The sequence below is a fragment of the Fundulus heteroclitus genome, chromosome 11, assembly GCF_011125445.2.
Source record: "Fundulus heteroclitus isolate FHET01 chromosome 11, MU-UCD_Fhet_4.1, whole genome shotgun sequence".
Lineage (NCBI taxonomy): Eukaryota > Metazoa > Chordata > Actinopteri > Cyprinodontiformes > Fundulidae > Fundulus > Fundulus heteroclitus.
Genome location: NC_046371.1, coordinates 23127323 through 23141360, shown reverse-complemented (window position 1 = coordinate 23141360; position 14038 = coordinate 23127323). Strand labels below are relative to the sequence as shown.

The 14038-nt window shown below is 37.9% G+C and overlaps 1 protein-coding gene across 1 annotated transcript; it reads right to left on the bottom strand.

Annotated features, from left to right (window-relative positions):
- Positions 1-911: 911 nt before the first annotated feature.
- Positions 912-11123, bottom strand: LOC105919799 (cilia- and flagella-associated protein 100-like). Its single transcript, XM_012855194.3, has 13 exons — positions 11100-11123; positions 9269-9370; positions 9128-9186; positions 8186-8349; positions 8003-8083; positions 7707-7876; positions 6370-6451; positions 5645-5687; positions 5402-5547; positions 5098-5227; positions 2844-3046; positions 1378-1471; positions 912-1118 (listed from the first exon to the last, which is right to left on the bottom strand). Exons 2-13 carry the CDS (start codon positions 9345-9347, stop codon positions 996-998), a joined length of 1374 nt encoding a protein of 457 aa, XP_012710648.3. The 5' UTR covers positions 9348-9370; positions 11100-11123; the 3' UTR covers positions 912-995.
- Positions 11124-14038: the final 2915 nt, after the last annotated feature.

The window sequence follows — 14038 nt, the reverse complement described above, 5'->3', positions numbered from 1 at the left end:
CAGGTCTGATGTTAGTAAAACTCTCAGAAACAGACAAAGAAAAATTATCCAGAAGACACCATGTTCTGAAATATTCTCCCCTGCAAGGATTATATTGGGGATTTATTTTCTTTTGACGAATATGAAATATATTCAGCCTATGTCTGTGGAAAATCAGTTTTATCCTTTAAAAATTGATTTTCTATATACATTCAAGGCTCCCTGCAGTAAGTTCCTAAGAAGAATCCAACAAGGGCAGCTCACTATGAAATTGTGCTGTAACATCCAATATCAACATCACATATCTAGACCAACATTTAGGCAGAAAAAAACTCCTTCTTGGGGACGTTATGTAGAGATATCATATTGTCTCAAATGACTGTGTTACCAGTCAGGTAATTTTTGAAAGTATGAGTCATTGAACTACATCACATTAGCAAATCATCTTTGGGACAAAACCCAAGACACCATGTTGATAAATTAGTTGCTTAAATAAATGTGCTCATTTTGATTTTAACATCAGAACCGCCATCATTCGAGTCCATGTGGGCGAAATTTATCTGAAACAAAAACACTCACAAGCAAAACATTAAACTTCATGATTAAAATCCTAAAACAGATGAAACTCAACAGAGCACAATAGAGTGAAATTGCAAATAGGCACGTGAAATTATTTTCTCTCCAGCAAATTTCAGGGAGGGAGCTGCAGGTTTGTGATGCAGCAGGTAGAAAGAAGCTTTGTGGCTCTGATATTTAGGGTTCAAACACCTTTTTGTTCAAAATTACATCATTTTCCTGACTTAACCTTTGAGGGTTCTCAGTCCCTTACATTCTATTTAAACTTTAAAATACTTGAGTTCACTATGAATTAATAACAGATATACCAACAACAGTGGGGTTGGCTTTAACTACAGAAACCAAAACTGTGGTGTAGGCAGATTACTTCCTTTTCACTCTGAGTGTAGTTTTAATTCAGCACAAGAAAAAAAAAAAACATCATATGCAAGTATTTAATCTTATTCCCAGCCCTCGGTTAAGAGCTCAGCATGGGGGTCTTCCTCCACAGGTGCAGAGGGCTCTGCCACGACTTCTGCCTTCTTTTGGACAGGAATGCATCTTTGCATGAGCTTTCTTCCAGTCTAGGAAAGAAAATATATATATATTTATTTTTACAGTCAGTGGGAATGAAATAAAGTCCATCAATCCCATATTTTATCTCTGTTTTTTAACTGGTGGCAGCTAATAAGTTGTAGATGCTGGTCAAATTTCATCCTGTTTCCCAAAGTTTACACTGATGTTGGGCGTGGATTACACGACACGAAATGGATTATATATTTCACTGGTACAAATCTAAAATGCAGCATTAAATTATGTATTTATTAGTTTGGAGCGACTCACATATCTCTTGGCCTCTCTGTAAACTCGTCTCATGCAATTGTTCATCTTTTCTTTCTGCTTCTCCCTCTCCTCAAGGAGTTTTTGCTCATGCAATCTGGAACGGGAAAAAGGTCCAATAAGACACACGGTCAAGATAAAGAGCACAACTGACAGTTTATTCCAGATAACAGAATTTATACCCTTTATATTTTTTCCAGCACTTCCTCTTTCAACTTCAGCTGCATCAAGTAAACAGTAATTTTTTTTTTTACAATGAGGTAATAGCTCTGGCAGTGTTTTACAGATATACACTTTAAATGTGGTTTTCCTTTAAACAAATGCATAAGCCTTCATTTACGGCTTGCTAAACTATGCCAATGCAGAATAACACTGTTTGCCTTGGAGAGAGATATTTCGGGCAGGCCTGCCTTTGCAACCTGACCCCAGCCAGATGGATTTCGCTCCGCCTAGTTTCACTTACATCCATCTGGGACATCTCCCATAGAGAGTGATTTCTTCAACCAATTTTATTGTCTGGCCAATCAGGACGCAGGGCTGGAGTTTCATAGATGTGACGTAGTGGAGAAGCGACCGTGACGTGAGACTGTTTTGATTCAGACAGCAGTGGTGGCTCGCATCGAGGAAGCAAGTGTTAACATTGATGCTGCTATTTCTTCCGTGTTGTCCAATCTACCTAATATTGTTTCATTAAAAGAACATCAGAGAACGCCTCTGAAGGCTTTTGTTGGTGGAAACCATGTTTTCGCCCTTCTCCCGACCGGATTTGGCAAATTTTGTTTTCCAGGGCGCGCCCATTGCGGAGCGGTTAGCAGTTAGCGTGAACCATATTAGGAGGCCTTTAGTCCTCGATGCGGTCGGTCCGGGATCGACTCCGACCCGCGGCGCTTTGCCGCCTGTCTTCCCCCCTCTTCCTGTCAGCTCACTGCCACTAGAGCTGCAAACACATTTAAAAAGAAAAAAGTTTTGTTTTTTCCTGCGTCGCTCTCATCAGCGTCACGGGTTGGCTTTGGTGTGAGTGGTTGAAATAGCACGTCGATAAAGATGACAGACAAGTGGCTTATCCAATCATATGCAAGGATTTTTGATAAGGCCCATCCTTCTGAAACGCCATTCCTATGGATCTGTCCCAGATGGATGAGTGGAGCTAGGCGGAGCAAAGTTCATATGGCTAGAGTCAGGTTATGTCTTTGCCTCAAGCATCAGAATTGGAAGCAAGGCCAAACTGCGGTTTATCTAAAGTAGTTTTGTGCATCAGCGATTTATTTGTAAGACGTGTTTAAATTCCTGAATCATTTTTCTTCTCCTTCCTTATCATTATCAGTTATGCAATACTTTCTGTTGTTCTGTCAGATAAAACGCTAATTAAACACACCCAAGCTTGTAGCCACGATGAAAACCTTCCAGAGGACTGTGTATGTTTGCAAGGCATTGGACATATACCAGACTTATTGGTCAGAAAAACAAACCTGGCCTTCCTTTCACTATCCTTGATTTTCCACAGTGTCTGAAACATATCTTCAGGGATGTTCTCAATTTGCTGCAGCAACCCAACCATACGGTACTCAATACTGCAGAGCTTTTCCAACGTTGCTAGGTTGAGTGGTCGGCTCTCCACGCAGCAGGAGTGAACTTCTGTTACCTTCCTACTCAGAGCCTCTAACATGATATCCTGTGATAAAGAAGAAGAGAATCATACGCTAATTGTTCATGGCAAAATTTACATCTAAAATGTTGACAATTAGTGTAAAAAGTTGTGAAAATGTAAATGTCCCCTTGCTGCTTTTTTTGGCGTGTGTGTGTGTTGTTTTTTGTTGTTGTTGTTTTTTTGTTTTTTGGTCATGCTTAAATGTTTCAAATGATCAAAGAAATTCTGTTATTAGATTCAGATAACCTGAGTAATCTAAGGAGAGTAGTGGCCTAGTGTTCTGCAAGTACCTGATTCGAACCCCGCAGACCGCCACTATCGGTCCCGAAGCAAGAACCTTAGCCCCAGAATGCTCCCTGGGCTCCGCACAGTGGCGGCCCACTGCTCCCAAAGGGGATGGGTTAAATGCAGCGGACAAATTTTACCGCCATGCGTGTTGCAATGATAAAAAAGATGCTTATTATAAAATATAATAAAAGCATTAAAAAAAGAGATGACTTCATTTATTTGGGGAAAAATCCTGTACAAATCAACCTGGCCCTATGTGAAATAGTGATTGACCCCTCAACCTAATAACTTGGCAGAAACATCTGATAACTGGCTGTTGAGGTATTTTGGGACATTATTTGTTGCAGAACTGTTTCAATCCTGCCACTCTGGAGGGTTTCTTGAGCATTAGGGGCCTGATAAGGTCATGCAACATAATTTCAGTAAGATATCACTGCAGATTTTGGCCATTTAAAAAAAAAAATCTTCAGAGAGAGGAGCAGAGGCAGAGGCCTAGTAATGTACATCCACAACTCTTGGTGCACAGCTGCAAAAGCAATCAGAACCTTCGGCTCCCCTGATCTGAAATATCTGGCAGTGTGGACGGCACAAAGTTCCTGAGCATTCACATCTCCTTCAACCTCTTCTGGACAGTGAACACCTTCCACCTGGTGAAGAAGGCCCAACAACGACTCTTCTTCCTCTGGAAACAGAAACGGACTAAGCTTTCCAATAAGCTGTTAAAAAACTTTTACAGTGCTACAATAGAAAGCATTTTGTGTCTCAGCGTGACAGTGCGGTATGGGAGCTGAACGGTGCAAGAGGACAGCGAAAGGGGATTGTTTGATGACATCTACAAGATGTGGACACAGTTCATACTGCGCAAGTCCAGAAAAGAACCAGACACATTGTTACAGATCCCACCCATCAGGTAAAGGCTTCAGAAATATTAAATTAAAAAACGAACAGACTCAAAAACAGATTCTCTCCAAAACTGTAAGGGCTATTGCCACCCGCTGAGGAGTTTGTGGTCTGTTGAGTGATTCATTCATTAAGCAACAGTAATTCAGATCGTTTGCAAAGGGAAATACTATATCTTGTCATGTGCATCTGTGTGCATCCTGAGCTGTCGTCTGGCTATCAAAAACTATGGTAACACATGGTAACAATAATAAAATGTGATTCCTGAAGAGGTGTTAGTTTTACGTCGGCTGTGAAACGACCAACACTTTCTAAAAAGTTGCACTTTCGTCTTGTGGTTCCACAAAATAGTTTGCCATTTTATTTTGGTGATCTCAGTTGCTATGCTCTTAGGATACATGTGGTTGATCGGCTGCTCCTGGGGAGGCTCATCACTCTTTGGTTTCCTCACTGTGGTTCGCTTGAGCCCCAAACACCTTAGAGGCAACCTTTGTCAACCTTTTCTGCACTGATACTTTCTGATCTCTTCTTTGAGTCGTTAGACCAGGGCATGGCATGTGGCTTTTTGAAAAATTGTAACCTACTTAATTGTAAGACAACAACTTAATTGTTGTAAGACAGGATCATGTTGTTGTTATGTTACATGAAATTGACAGAACATGGTACATATATCCGCAGTATATCACAGGGTTGGATTACTTTTTCCTCAAAGAAACAGGTTGGTTTAAATAGTTGTGTTCCCTTAATGAATCAGCTCATAATTTAAAACCTATCCTATCTTCTCTTTCTCTAACAACTTTCTTGATGATCTGAAACATCCGAGTGTGGTAAGAAAAGAAAATGGAAGGGGAAAGTATTTTTGGCTACACTGTTTGCGGATACTTTACCTGGTCTTGTGTTTTTAACGAATTGTGGAGCTGAACCTGCTTTCTGAGAACCACACCTCTCTTTATTTCCATTTCAGTCCTGCTCTTCAAATTGTTTTCTTGCTTCGTGAGCTTTTTCTCATCCTCTTTCCTTCACACAGACAGAAGTTAGATTTTAGTGTTATGTGTCCTTTATGTTTACCATCTGCCTGGCATTCGGCTTAGTTTTGCAAGTCACTAAATGTCTCTGATGATTTAACATGTGTCTTCTGCATAGCTTCATATTTAGGATCGGCCTCTTTCACATGAAAGTAGAGATTCTCACACTATAGCCAGGGTGGTCTCCAAGGACTGCTCCAGCATTCTATCCCTCTCTGTGGCGTTCTCAATCAGAAACAGGACCTGGTCTGTTAACTCTGACTGTAGAACCACAACGTCGAAAGGATCAGTGAAATAGATTTCTGCTGTCTTCTGCAAAAGGAAAGAAAGGAACATCAAACTGTGACACTGAGAAAGGGAGGGAAAGTGTTTCTGGTAGGGATCTAAATTGCTAAATAGGAAACCGAACCTCCTCCTCGCCGACGCCACTGAGCACACTGGAGTTTGTGAGCCTAAAATGTGAAAGAGATCAAACTGAGAAAGAAATATCAGCAAGTAAAAATGGCACTTGAAAGGCTGGTTGTGTACTAAGCATTATATACCTGAGAAAGTTAAAGAATAGTCAAACTTAAAATCTGCAACTCCAACTTCAGAGTTTTCAGTTTCAAGTTAAACTGCTGGGACTTTTTCGGGTTAGTGATTAACACTAATGACTACCTACACACTAACGGTTGAAATTAGGGTTTATTTGTTTAAAATGGCTGAATTGTTTGTTATAATAAAACAAATATCGTGATTTGTAATTTTTTTTTCAATACTGTCCAATCTTGAGCTGAATTCATTGTAATTGTGAATATGGATAATTGTGATCAAGTTTTCTCTGAAAGGTTTGCTTTTAAGTATACAGATATACTTTTCTTCACAGCCAGCATGAACCAAAGGGGAACACTTTCCTGTCAGTCTCTTTGTAAAAGCTGCATGCAGAGGAATCAAAAAGGGTTGTGAGCACTAGTCATTTGTTTGAACTTGTATAAAAGTGTTTGACGACACATCTTCCTGCAGAGGATAATTAACTTATTTGATTTACGCAAAAAAAAAAAAAAAAACACATGACTGTGTGTTTACTGATTTAAAGGTTTTGATTCGGTAAATAAAAACATTTTAAACAAGTCGAATGTGTGTGTGTGTCCTCACTGGTTTTCTCCCTCTGGCACGGACAGCTTGGACTCCAAAGGCAGCGTTCCTTTCGGACCGGACTTCAAGGCTGCTTCTTCACCTGTGTTGGCATTGATTGTATCAATAATAATATTTCTTTATACAGACGGGGAAATATGATGTTCTTTCCCCCATCAGCTTTGAAAAACATCTGAAGTCTTGATGTTTTCCATGTTAGTTTGATGCTATTTCATGGATCCTTAAATTCTGCACATCAAAACATGTATTTAAAAGTTTCACGAAAGTAGGATTCCTTAAAATGTAACCTTTAAGATAATCTGGGGCTTCTAGGTGATATTTCTCTTATTTCTAGACCTATGTGTCTGTGTTGAATAGACTTAATGTAGCCTAACTTTGCTAGAGGACATCTATTTAGGAAATAAAAGTGGAACTTTTATCTCAGTTCCTGAAATTTGTGCTTTAGGGCAAAATATATTTCGTTAGAATCGTTAAAAAAATTCCTATCTGGATCCTACATTCATCTTATCATAGAGTAATGAAGTCCTCTGCTCTGTGTTAAGATTTTATACTGGTCCAACTTCTACCAAATTGTTATTTTCGTTGTCATCCACCAGATGGCGCAATCCCCCCATGTTTTTTTTTTTTTTTTTTTTTTTTTTACGGTTTTCTGCAACGTTGTGTCACTGTTGATGGTGCAGAAAAGTAAAAAAAAAAAAAAAAAAAAGCTTAGTTTGTGAACATAGTTGTTCCTAGTTTTCTTTTCATTAAAAATAGTGGACCTGTAAATGCACCAACAAAACACGATTAGTATTGTAGCTGTATTTTAAGTTTAAGTCCGCTGGTGATAGGCTCCAGGCTCCTTGAGGATCATGCATTAAGTGGGTACTGACAATGGATGGATGGATTTTAGGCTTTTGGAGGGGGGGGGGGGGGGGGGGGGGGGGGGATATAAGATCTATACTGCTGATTCTGAGAAGCTGATGTTTTGTCATTAGGACCTTGACATTTTCAATCTGACCATGCAAAAATGAAATGATGCTGCTTAAAACCCAATTGTGCTGCCCATCATCTGGTCTTCAAATAGTTGTAATCACAAAAAAATGAGGTAATATTATATCTATACATTTTGGACTGAAGAGATTTAAAAAGCCTGACATGTTTAAAGAAGAAAAATAAATAGATATATCATATACTTTCTGCGGTTTTGGAAAGCATGTATTTTTTTTTTGTTCTCAAGGACAATTCATTTGGGTTTTAAAGAAACTCTTATGGCTTAACAACATAGAAGGCTCGCAAAGAAAGGAGCTCCAATCTTAATACTAATTGACTAGAAGAGAGAAAAAAAATATGTTTACCTTTTTTGTCTGTAGTTTCTTCAGGCTCACAGTTGTGTTCCTTCAGAGCATCTTTGGCTTTCAGACGTTCAGCTTCCTTGGCTTCCCGCCACTCTGGAGGGGCAAGGTTGAGCAATACGGTTTTGTAACTCTTGTGTCTATTCAGGACATCCTCAGCCTTCTCAAATTCACTTTAAAGAGGGAAAAAACAAACAAATTTAGCATCATATAGAAGATAATGTATCTGTACGGCCAAAAAACAAGAACTGCACTATAAAAACTGAAAAAAAAAGTGTTTGTTCGCTACTTATTGCCACCTTTTCAAGATCACCGTTTCCTTCAACAACTTCTCCAGTGCAACACTGCAGTCCTGTTTGGACTTCACGGCATTTTCAAACCTGTTGATAAAAGAATTAACAACGATCATAAATGCTGCAAATCTTGACAGGCTATTGTTGAGTTAGTCATCTGATGTGAAAGACAAAAGAAACACTACTTGCATTATTTTCGCATCCAAAGGTTTTTTTTCGACCTTTGTGATGAACTTCCTTATGTTGTAAATTTCTCTGTCATAGAAATGTTGATGACATTTCACGTTTGTTTCCAGTGGCGTGATGACTCGGTCAAGCGCCTCGGTCTTTTTCCTTAACATTGCCACTTCAGCCTGAGGACATGCGGATGACAGTGAAGGCAGCATTGAATATGCATACCGACAAGGAGGCAAAGGCCAAGACGTACAGAGCCAGCTTTGATTTAAAAACAAACCACTTTACCAAATTAGTTTTTGCTGAGACCAGTTGGGAGTTATTTTCCATTCTTGAAGATTTTTTCTAAGCTTTTGTAATGAGACTGTGAATACTACATTTACATACTTTGGGAAATTAAAGCAACATTCCATCTAAGGGAACTAAACTGCATTCACAAATATGCAGAAGCCTAATAATGTCATAGAGAAAGTAATTTATTCAAATTATAGTGGTTATAATGACCCCAAAACCTGCGTCGATCAAAAGTTTTACACAGTTTCAGCAACAAGGGTGCATTTTATTAAAAAAAATATATATATATATCAATGGATTTAATTTGCTGTATATTGTGTGTTAATCTGAGTTTATTGAAATTCTTCACTGATGAGTCAAATCACCTAAAACAAAATATTCATTCCTTTAGCATGAATCAAGATATAGATGTAAATGTTTTCAATTGTATATCGTATTGTTTTTGCATCTGCAATTCCATTCATAATATAAAATTTAACAGAAAGACTCCATAACACCTTCTGACAGTTACAGATAATGCAGATTGGGTCTATGGTCAGTACATATTTGAACCATACGAACCTTGCAAACTGATTAATGTTTTTTGTTTTGTTTTTTCTACAACCACATTTTTTAGCAACGTTTTTGCACAATATTGGATTTATTTCTGGACTCAGTAGTTACCTCTAGCTCCGCTTCCCTTTCATTGTAATTGAAAGGGTCACTTTGGCCTTTCAGAGAAGCTTCCGGGAAAAGAGGAGAGGCAAATTAGCGGCATTTGTCTGAGGAGCATTTTACTCTGCAGGTTAATCTGTCTCCACTCACCTGGTAGCATAGACCGAAATGCAAAGTCAGGACTTAGGGGTGTTGGGTTCTTCCTCAGGCCTCCCAGCTTCTTTTCCATTGTCGGATCTCTCAGGTGAAGTGCTGAGTTATAAATGATATTTAGCAAAAAACTTTGACTAACGTTTCTTCAAACTTCCCCCTATCAAGCCTCTACATATAAAAGTTATATTACAGTTTTTATAGATTGCTTTGACGCAGCAGTCAACTCAAAACCCACATTTTTCAAAACAGTTAACGCAGAGGCCTAAACAGTGGCAACAATGGTCAAAATTACACATTTTGTTTGCAAAAGGCTCCAACTCTGCCATTTAACATCTAAAATATGAACCAAAAGCAAATTTTGCCCTCAAACAACACAACCTGCACACAAATGTTTGAGCCCTTCCAATCATTCATTACAAAAGGGGCAACAAAATACAAAATACCACACTCAGTGTGAATCAGTGCAGCATTGTAGCCAAAGACCAAAGACTGTACGCAGCTTACATGTCAGTGTCAATTGTAGTCAAATTTGCCTTCTTGCAAAAAAATGGATCCAGAATCAAATATGCTGTGATCCAAATTTTATTGATTATGCATTCTTTTTTCTTCAGATTGTGGCTACAAATGAAATATTCCAACAGAAGATACTAGAGCTGTCTGTCTCTTCTAGTCTCTTCTTTCTTGACGAATAGGCCACATGGCCTCATCTTCATCACACTCAATATTTTCCCTTTCGATGCACCTAGGGAAAAATCTTCTTGCATGCCTGATCCATCCTTGACATGCCTCTGCATCTAGATCATGGGCAGCAGCAGTCATTGCATTGAGCAAGGGCATCTGCTCATAGGGGCAAAGATCATATACTTTCCATCTCCATGCACTGAAGAATTCCTCTATAGGAATAGATAGAGATGTATATACTGTATAGCAGCAATACCTGCTGTCCTGTCGAAAAACTCTTACAATGGATGCAACCGTGTTTCTTTTGAGAAAAGTTTGGACTCTTTGTCCATCCCCTCTAAGTGAAAGGCCATGATTTACCACATGATCAATCACAGTTGCCTAAATTTCATCTGTAACTTGAGTCCTTCCAGCTACACTGCCACCTCGTACACGGACTCCTCTTCCTCATAATCTTCTTCCCCTGACCCATCTACCTCTTACTCTGACTCTCATCTGCCTTAGACCATCCATGCAAAGAACAACACACAACATGGCACCTTTTACGTAAAGCCTGCAATCTGACTGCAAACTGAAAAAATGATGTAAAGAAGTGTCAATCAGGTGCTTCAGTAATTTCAATCCAATCAAGAAGTTTCTAAGAGCTTGGAACATATGGGTTTCTGTTTTGCTACCACAGCTAAAGCAATGAAGTTTGGACTGCATGAATGACATCCACGTTAACTGTTTTGCAAAAGAGCGGGGAAAATGTGTCAAACCAATGAAAATGGGTTAACTCATTTGCAAGAGGTGTCTTTTGCTCTGCTGAGATGGTGATGATGAAAACTGAGAGGTTGCCAGTTTCTTCAATCAGGTCAAAGCAACCAATAAAAACTGTATTGCAGAATATATCTTCAAGAAAAATTGCATTATTGTCTACAAACTATGTAATGTTGCAAAAACACTTCATGCTACCGCAGTCATACAGGCCATAGCCATTTTAAATTACTTTTACTGGCTTCCAAATTGTAAAAAAGTGCTAAAGCAGGCTATTAAAGGACCATCCGTTAATAAAAATAGACATCAGCTGAGATGAACATTGATTTAATCACCTGTCACATTATATAATTAAATATAATTATATAAATAATTAATTTAGAAACATTACCTTGTTTTTGTAGCTTCTGAAAAACAAACTGCAACGTAAACATTCAGGTGTTTGAATGGTAACCACGTGTTACTATGGTAACAGCCGTTCAGTGCCTGTTTTATTTGTCAGTGAGGTCAAGAAACTCCCATTACATAAAATAAAACCAAACTAAATAAAAGACAACCCTGTTTAAATTTAGATTCTTAGCTAAAGGTGTTATTATTATTTAACTACTTATTTTGCTGACATTCAACAGATTTGTCTGCAGTGATACTATCTTTTTGATAGGCTACTGATTTTTCTTTATTTCCTGCAAACTGTGAAAGAGGATATTGTTATGATTAAAACATCTGATTAGTTTGTAAAAACAGAAAAAAAGATTACATCTCTGCAATCTGTGGTGGTTGTTGCATGAATGGTGACCTAGATTAGCCCCCGTGTCTTCCATCTTTGTTATTAATATAGATTTATTTTTTTTTACATAATGTGCTTTTCCCACTTGTCTCAATCTAAGCTTCTCCTAATGCTCAAAAAGGGTTGAAAATATTATTTCATGTTTCAAGTCAATGCAATTCAAAAACACATTATTTTCCTAAATCTACATCAAATATAAGTATGTATATATGTTTATATATATATATATATATATATATATATATATATATAGAGAGAGAGAGAGAGAGAGAGAGAGAGAGAGAGAGAGAGAGATCACTATGAATGTAAATAAGACACCATATGCCCATTCCTATTTATTTTTGTATTCTTTTGATCCATTGTATATATGAAGATTCACTGTATATAACTGAATGCACCTTTCCTACTCTGCACCTTCTTGTATGAGCCGATGTGGCAAGTGAATTTCTCCATTGTGAGATCAATAAAGCCTATCTTATCTTATCTTATCTTATCTTATCTTATCTTATCTTAAATGCTGCAGTATCTTGGATTTTCCATGTTTTCTCAATCAAAGATGGCTTTAAAAAGGTGCCATCAAAGCAATGAGTAATGAGCAGCACTTCTTTTGAACTTACTTCCAGGATTTAACAAAGCAAGCAGCCAGAATGAAAGAGACATCCTGTGGCCGTGGAAAATTATGTAAATCTGCTTCAAATTGCATCAAATACATTTTTAAAAATCTAAGAAGATTGCTGACATGGCTAAAAATTGTTTCACAAATTTGCCAACCGATTATGCAAAACTGAAAAAGATAGTGAGAAACCATTATCTTCACAGAAGAAATAGTGTTGGAAAAAGTTTTAAATTATTGTGATTACCCTGTTGAAAATTTTCTGAATTCAAATTGTAGCTATTCTGTTCAAATTGTAAAAAAAAAAAAAAGAAAAACTACCACATTGAGATGGTTCTTCCCCTGGTGGATCATTGCCATCTAAGCACAAATGAAAAAAGTTAATGTAAGGGAAAAAAAATATCTTTGCGGACTTAACTCAATAATGTCTGTGAAATAATCTTTTATTTTAATGACCTATTGCACACGACCAAGAACCAGCCTATTTTACTTGCAGTTCCTGTGTGTTCCTGTGTCTGCATGCTGCAGTTCTGCCTGTTTCTCCACTAGTTCCAGCCACTTCCTCTTCCCGTTCTGCTGGTTCCCCGGTCCACATCGCCTGTTCTGGTCATTGCATTTTCTGGTCTCCTTCTCATCCTTGCCTGCCTGCACCATCAGCCATTAAATCATCTGGTCAAATCTGGTCCTGCTTGCCTGCCTCATTATCCACTCTACTCTTCATTTCAATAAACTTTTTTAAAAACGCAACTCTGTGTCCGGCTGAATACACACTAACATTAATTATTACAATAGGTTAGAGTGACTGAGCTCCTTGTAGAAATACCTGGTAGTGGTGCAGGAATAATTGGAGGAAAAGAAACAAGTGTTTTCCTCTTGGAGATAAAGACATTTTTTTCTTCTTCTTTTTTTTTTTTACTGGGACTAAAAAATACTTTTTTCTCTGAAGCATGTTGATTTGTCAGGTTTGCCACTTTTGTTGATTACTGCTAAAATTGCAGTAACATAATGTCACTACAAAAAAAGCAGTAAACTACTGTGTATTTTTTTTTACATTTAAGATTTATTCAGACCTATTTAAATAAATTTAAGTCCTAACAATTCTTGTTTATAAGTTGTTGGCTAGGAGTCTTTACTGTAATAGCAATCAGTGAACATTGATTTATCCTGTTCTTGTTGCTGACAATAATAGCAAAAAAATCCAAAGAAACCAGAAATAAGAGTTTTAAAATATTGTGTGCAACTTTATTTCTGTGTGTCTTCATTACAAACAAGGCAAATCCACAAGATGTGAAGTTCCAGAGCTACAGATTTCTAGCTCCCTTTTCTTGTGTTTTGTTAATTTCTGTGCGCGTAAAAAGGAAACATTTTCCAAAGGAAAAATGGAGTTTTGAATTACAAAAGAAAACAAATTTAAATGGTGTGGACCTCAGTTACTTTCAACTTGACAATTTCTTGGCCCACGAGGCCAAAAGTTCGGACATCATTGGCGTAAATTATAGAAAGTCTGTTTAACACAGACAGCTCCAATGAAATGGCGCTGATTAATCTTAGCTGTAATGATGCCTCTAAAGATTTAAGCCCCCATATCTAGGTTACACCAATACCTCCCGTGCGTGTGTGTGTGTTTGTGTGTGTGCAGCTAAGATCTCATTCAAAGTGTCTGGTTTCCTCTGTTTATCCAGGTCATTCCCACTGATGTGACAATAGACCAGATTAGATTGACAAGCCGCTGTTTATGTACAGAGAATGGGCAGAAAGATTTAAACGTATCACAATGTAAACGGCTCAAGTCAAAAGGTTTTAACATATAGGCCTGTGTTAACATGTAAATGGTAACATGTGGCAACAAAGTCATTCCAAGGCTGCATCCAGCAGCAGTCATAATAATATTTGTTGCAAGAGCCGATTTACTTTGGAGAGTCCAACTTAA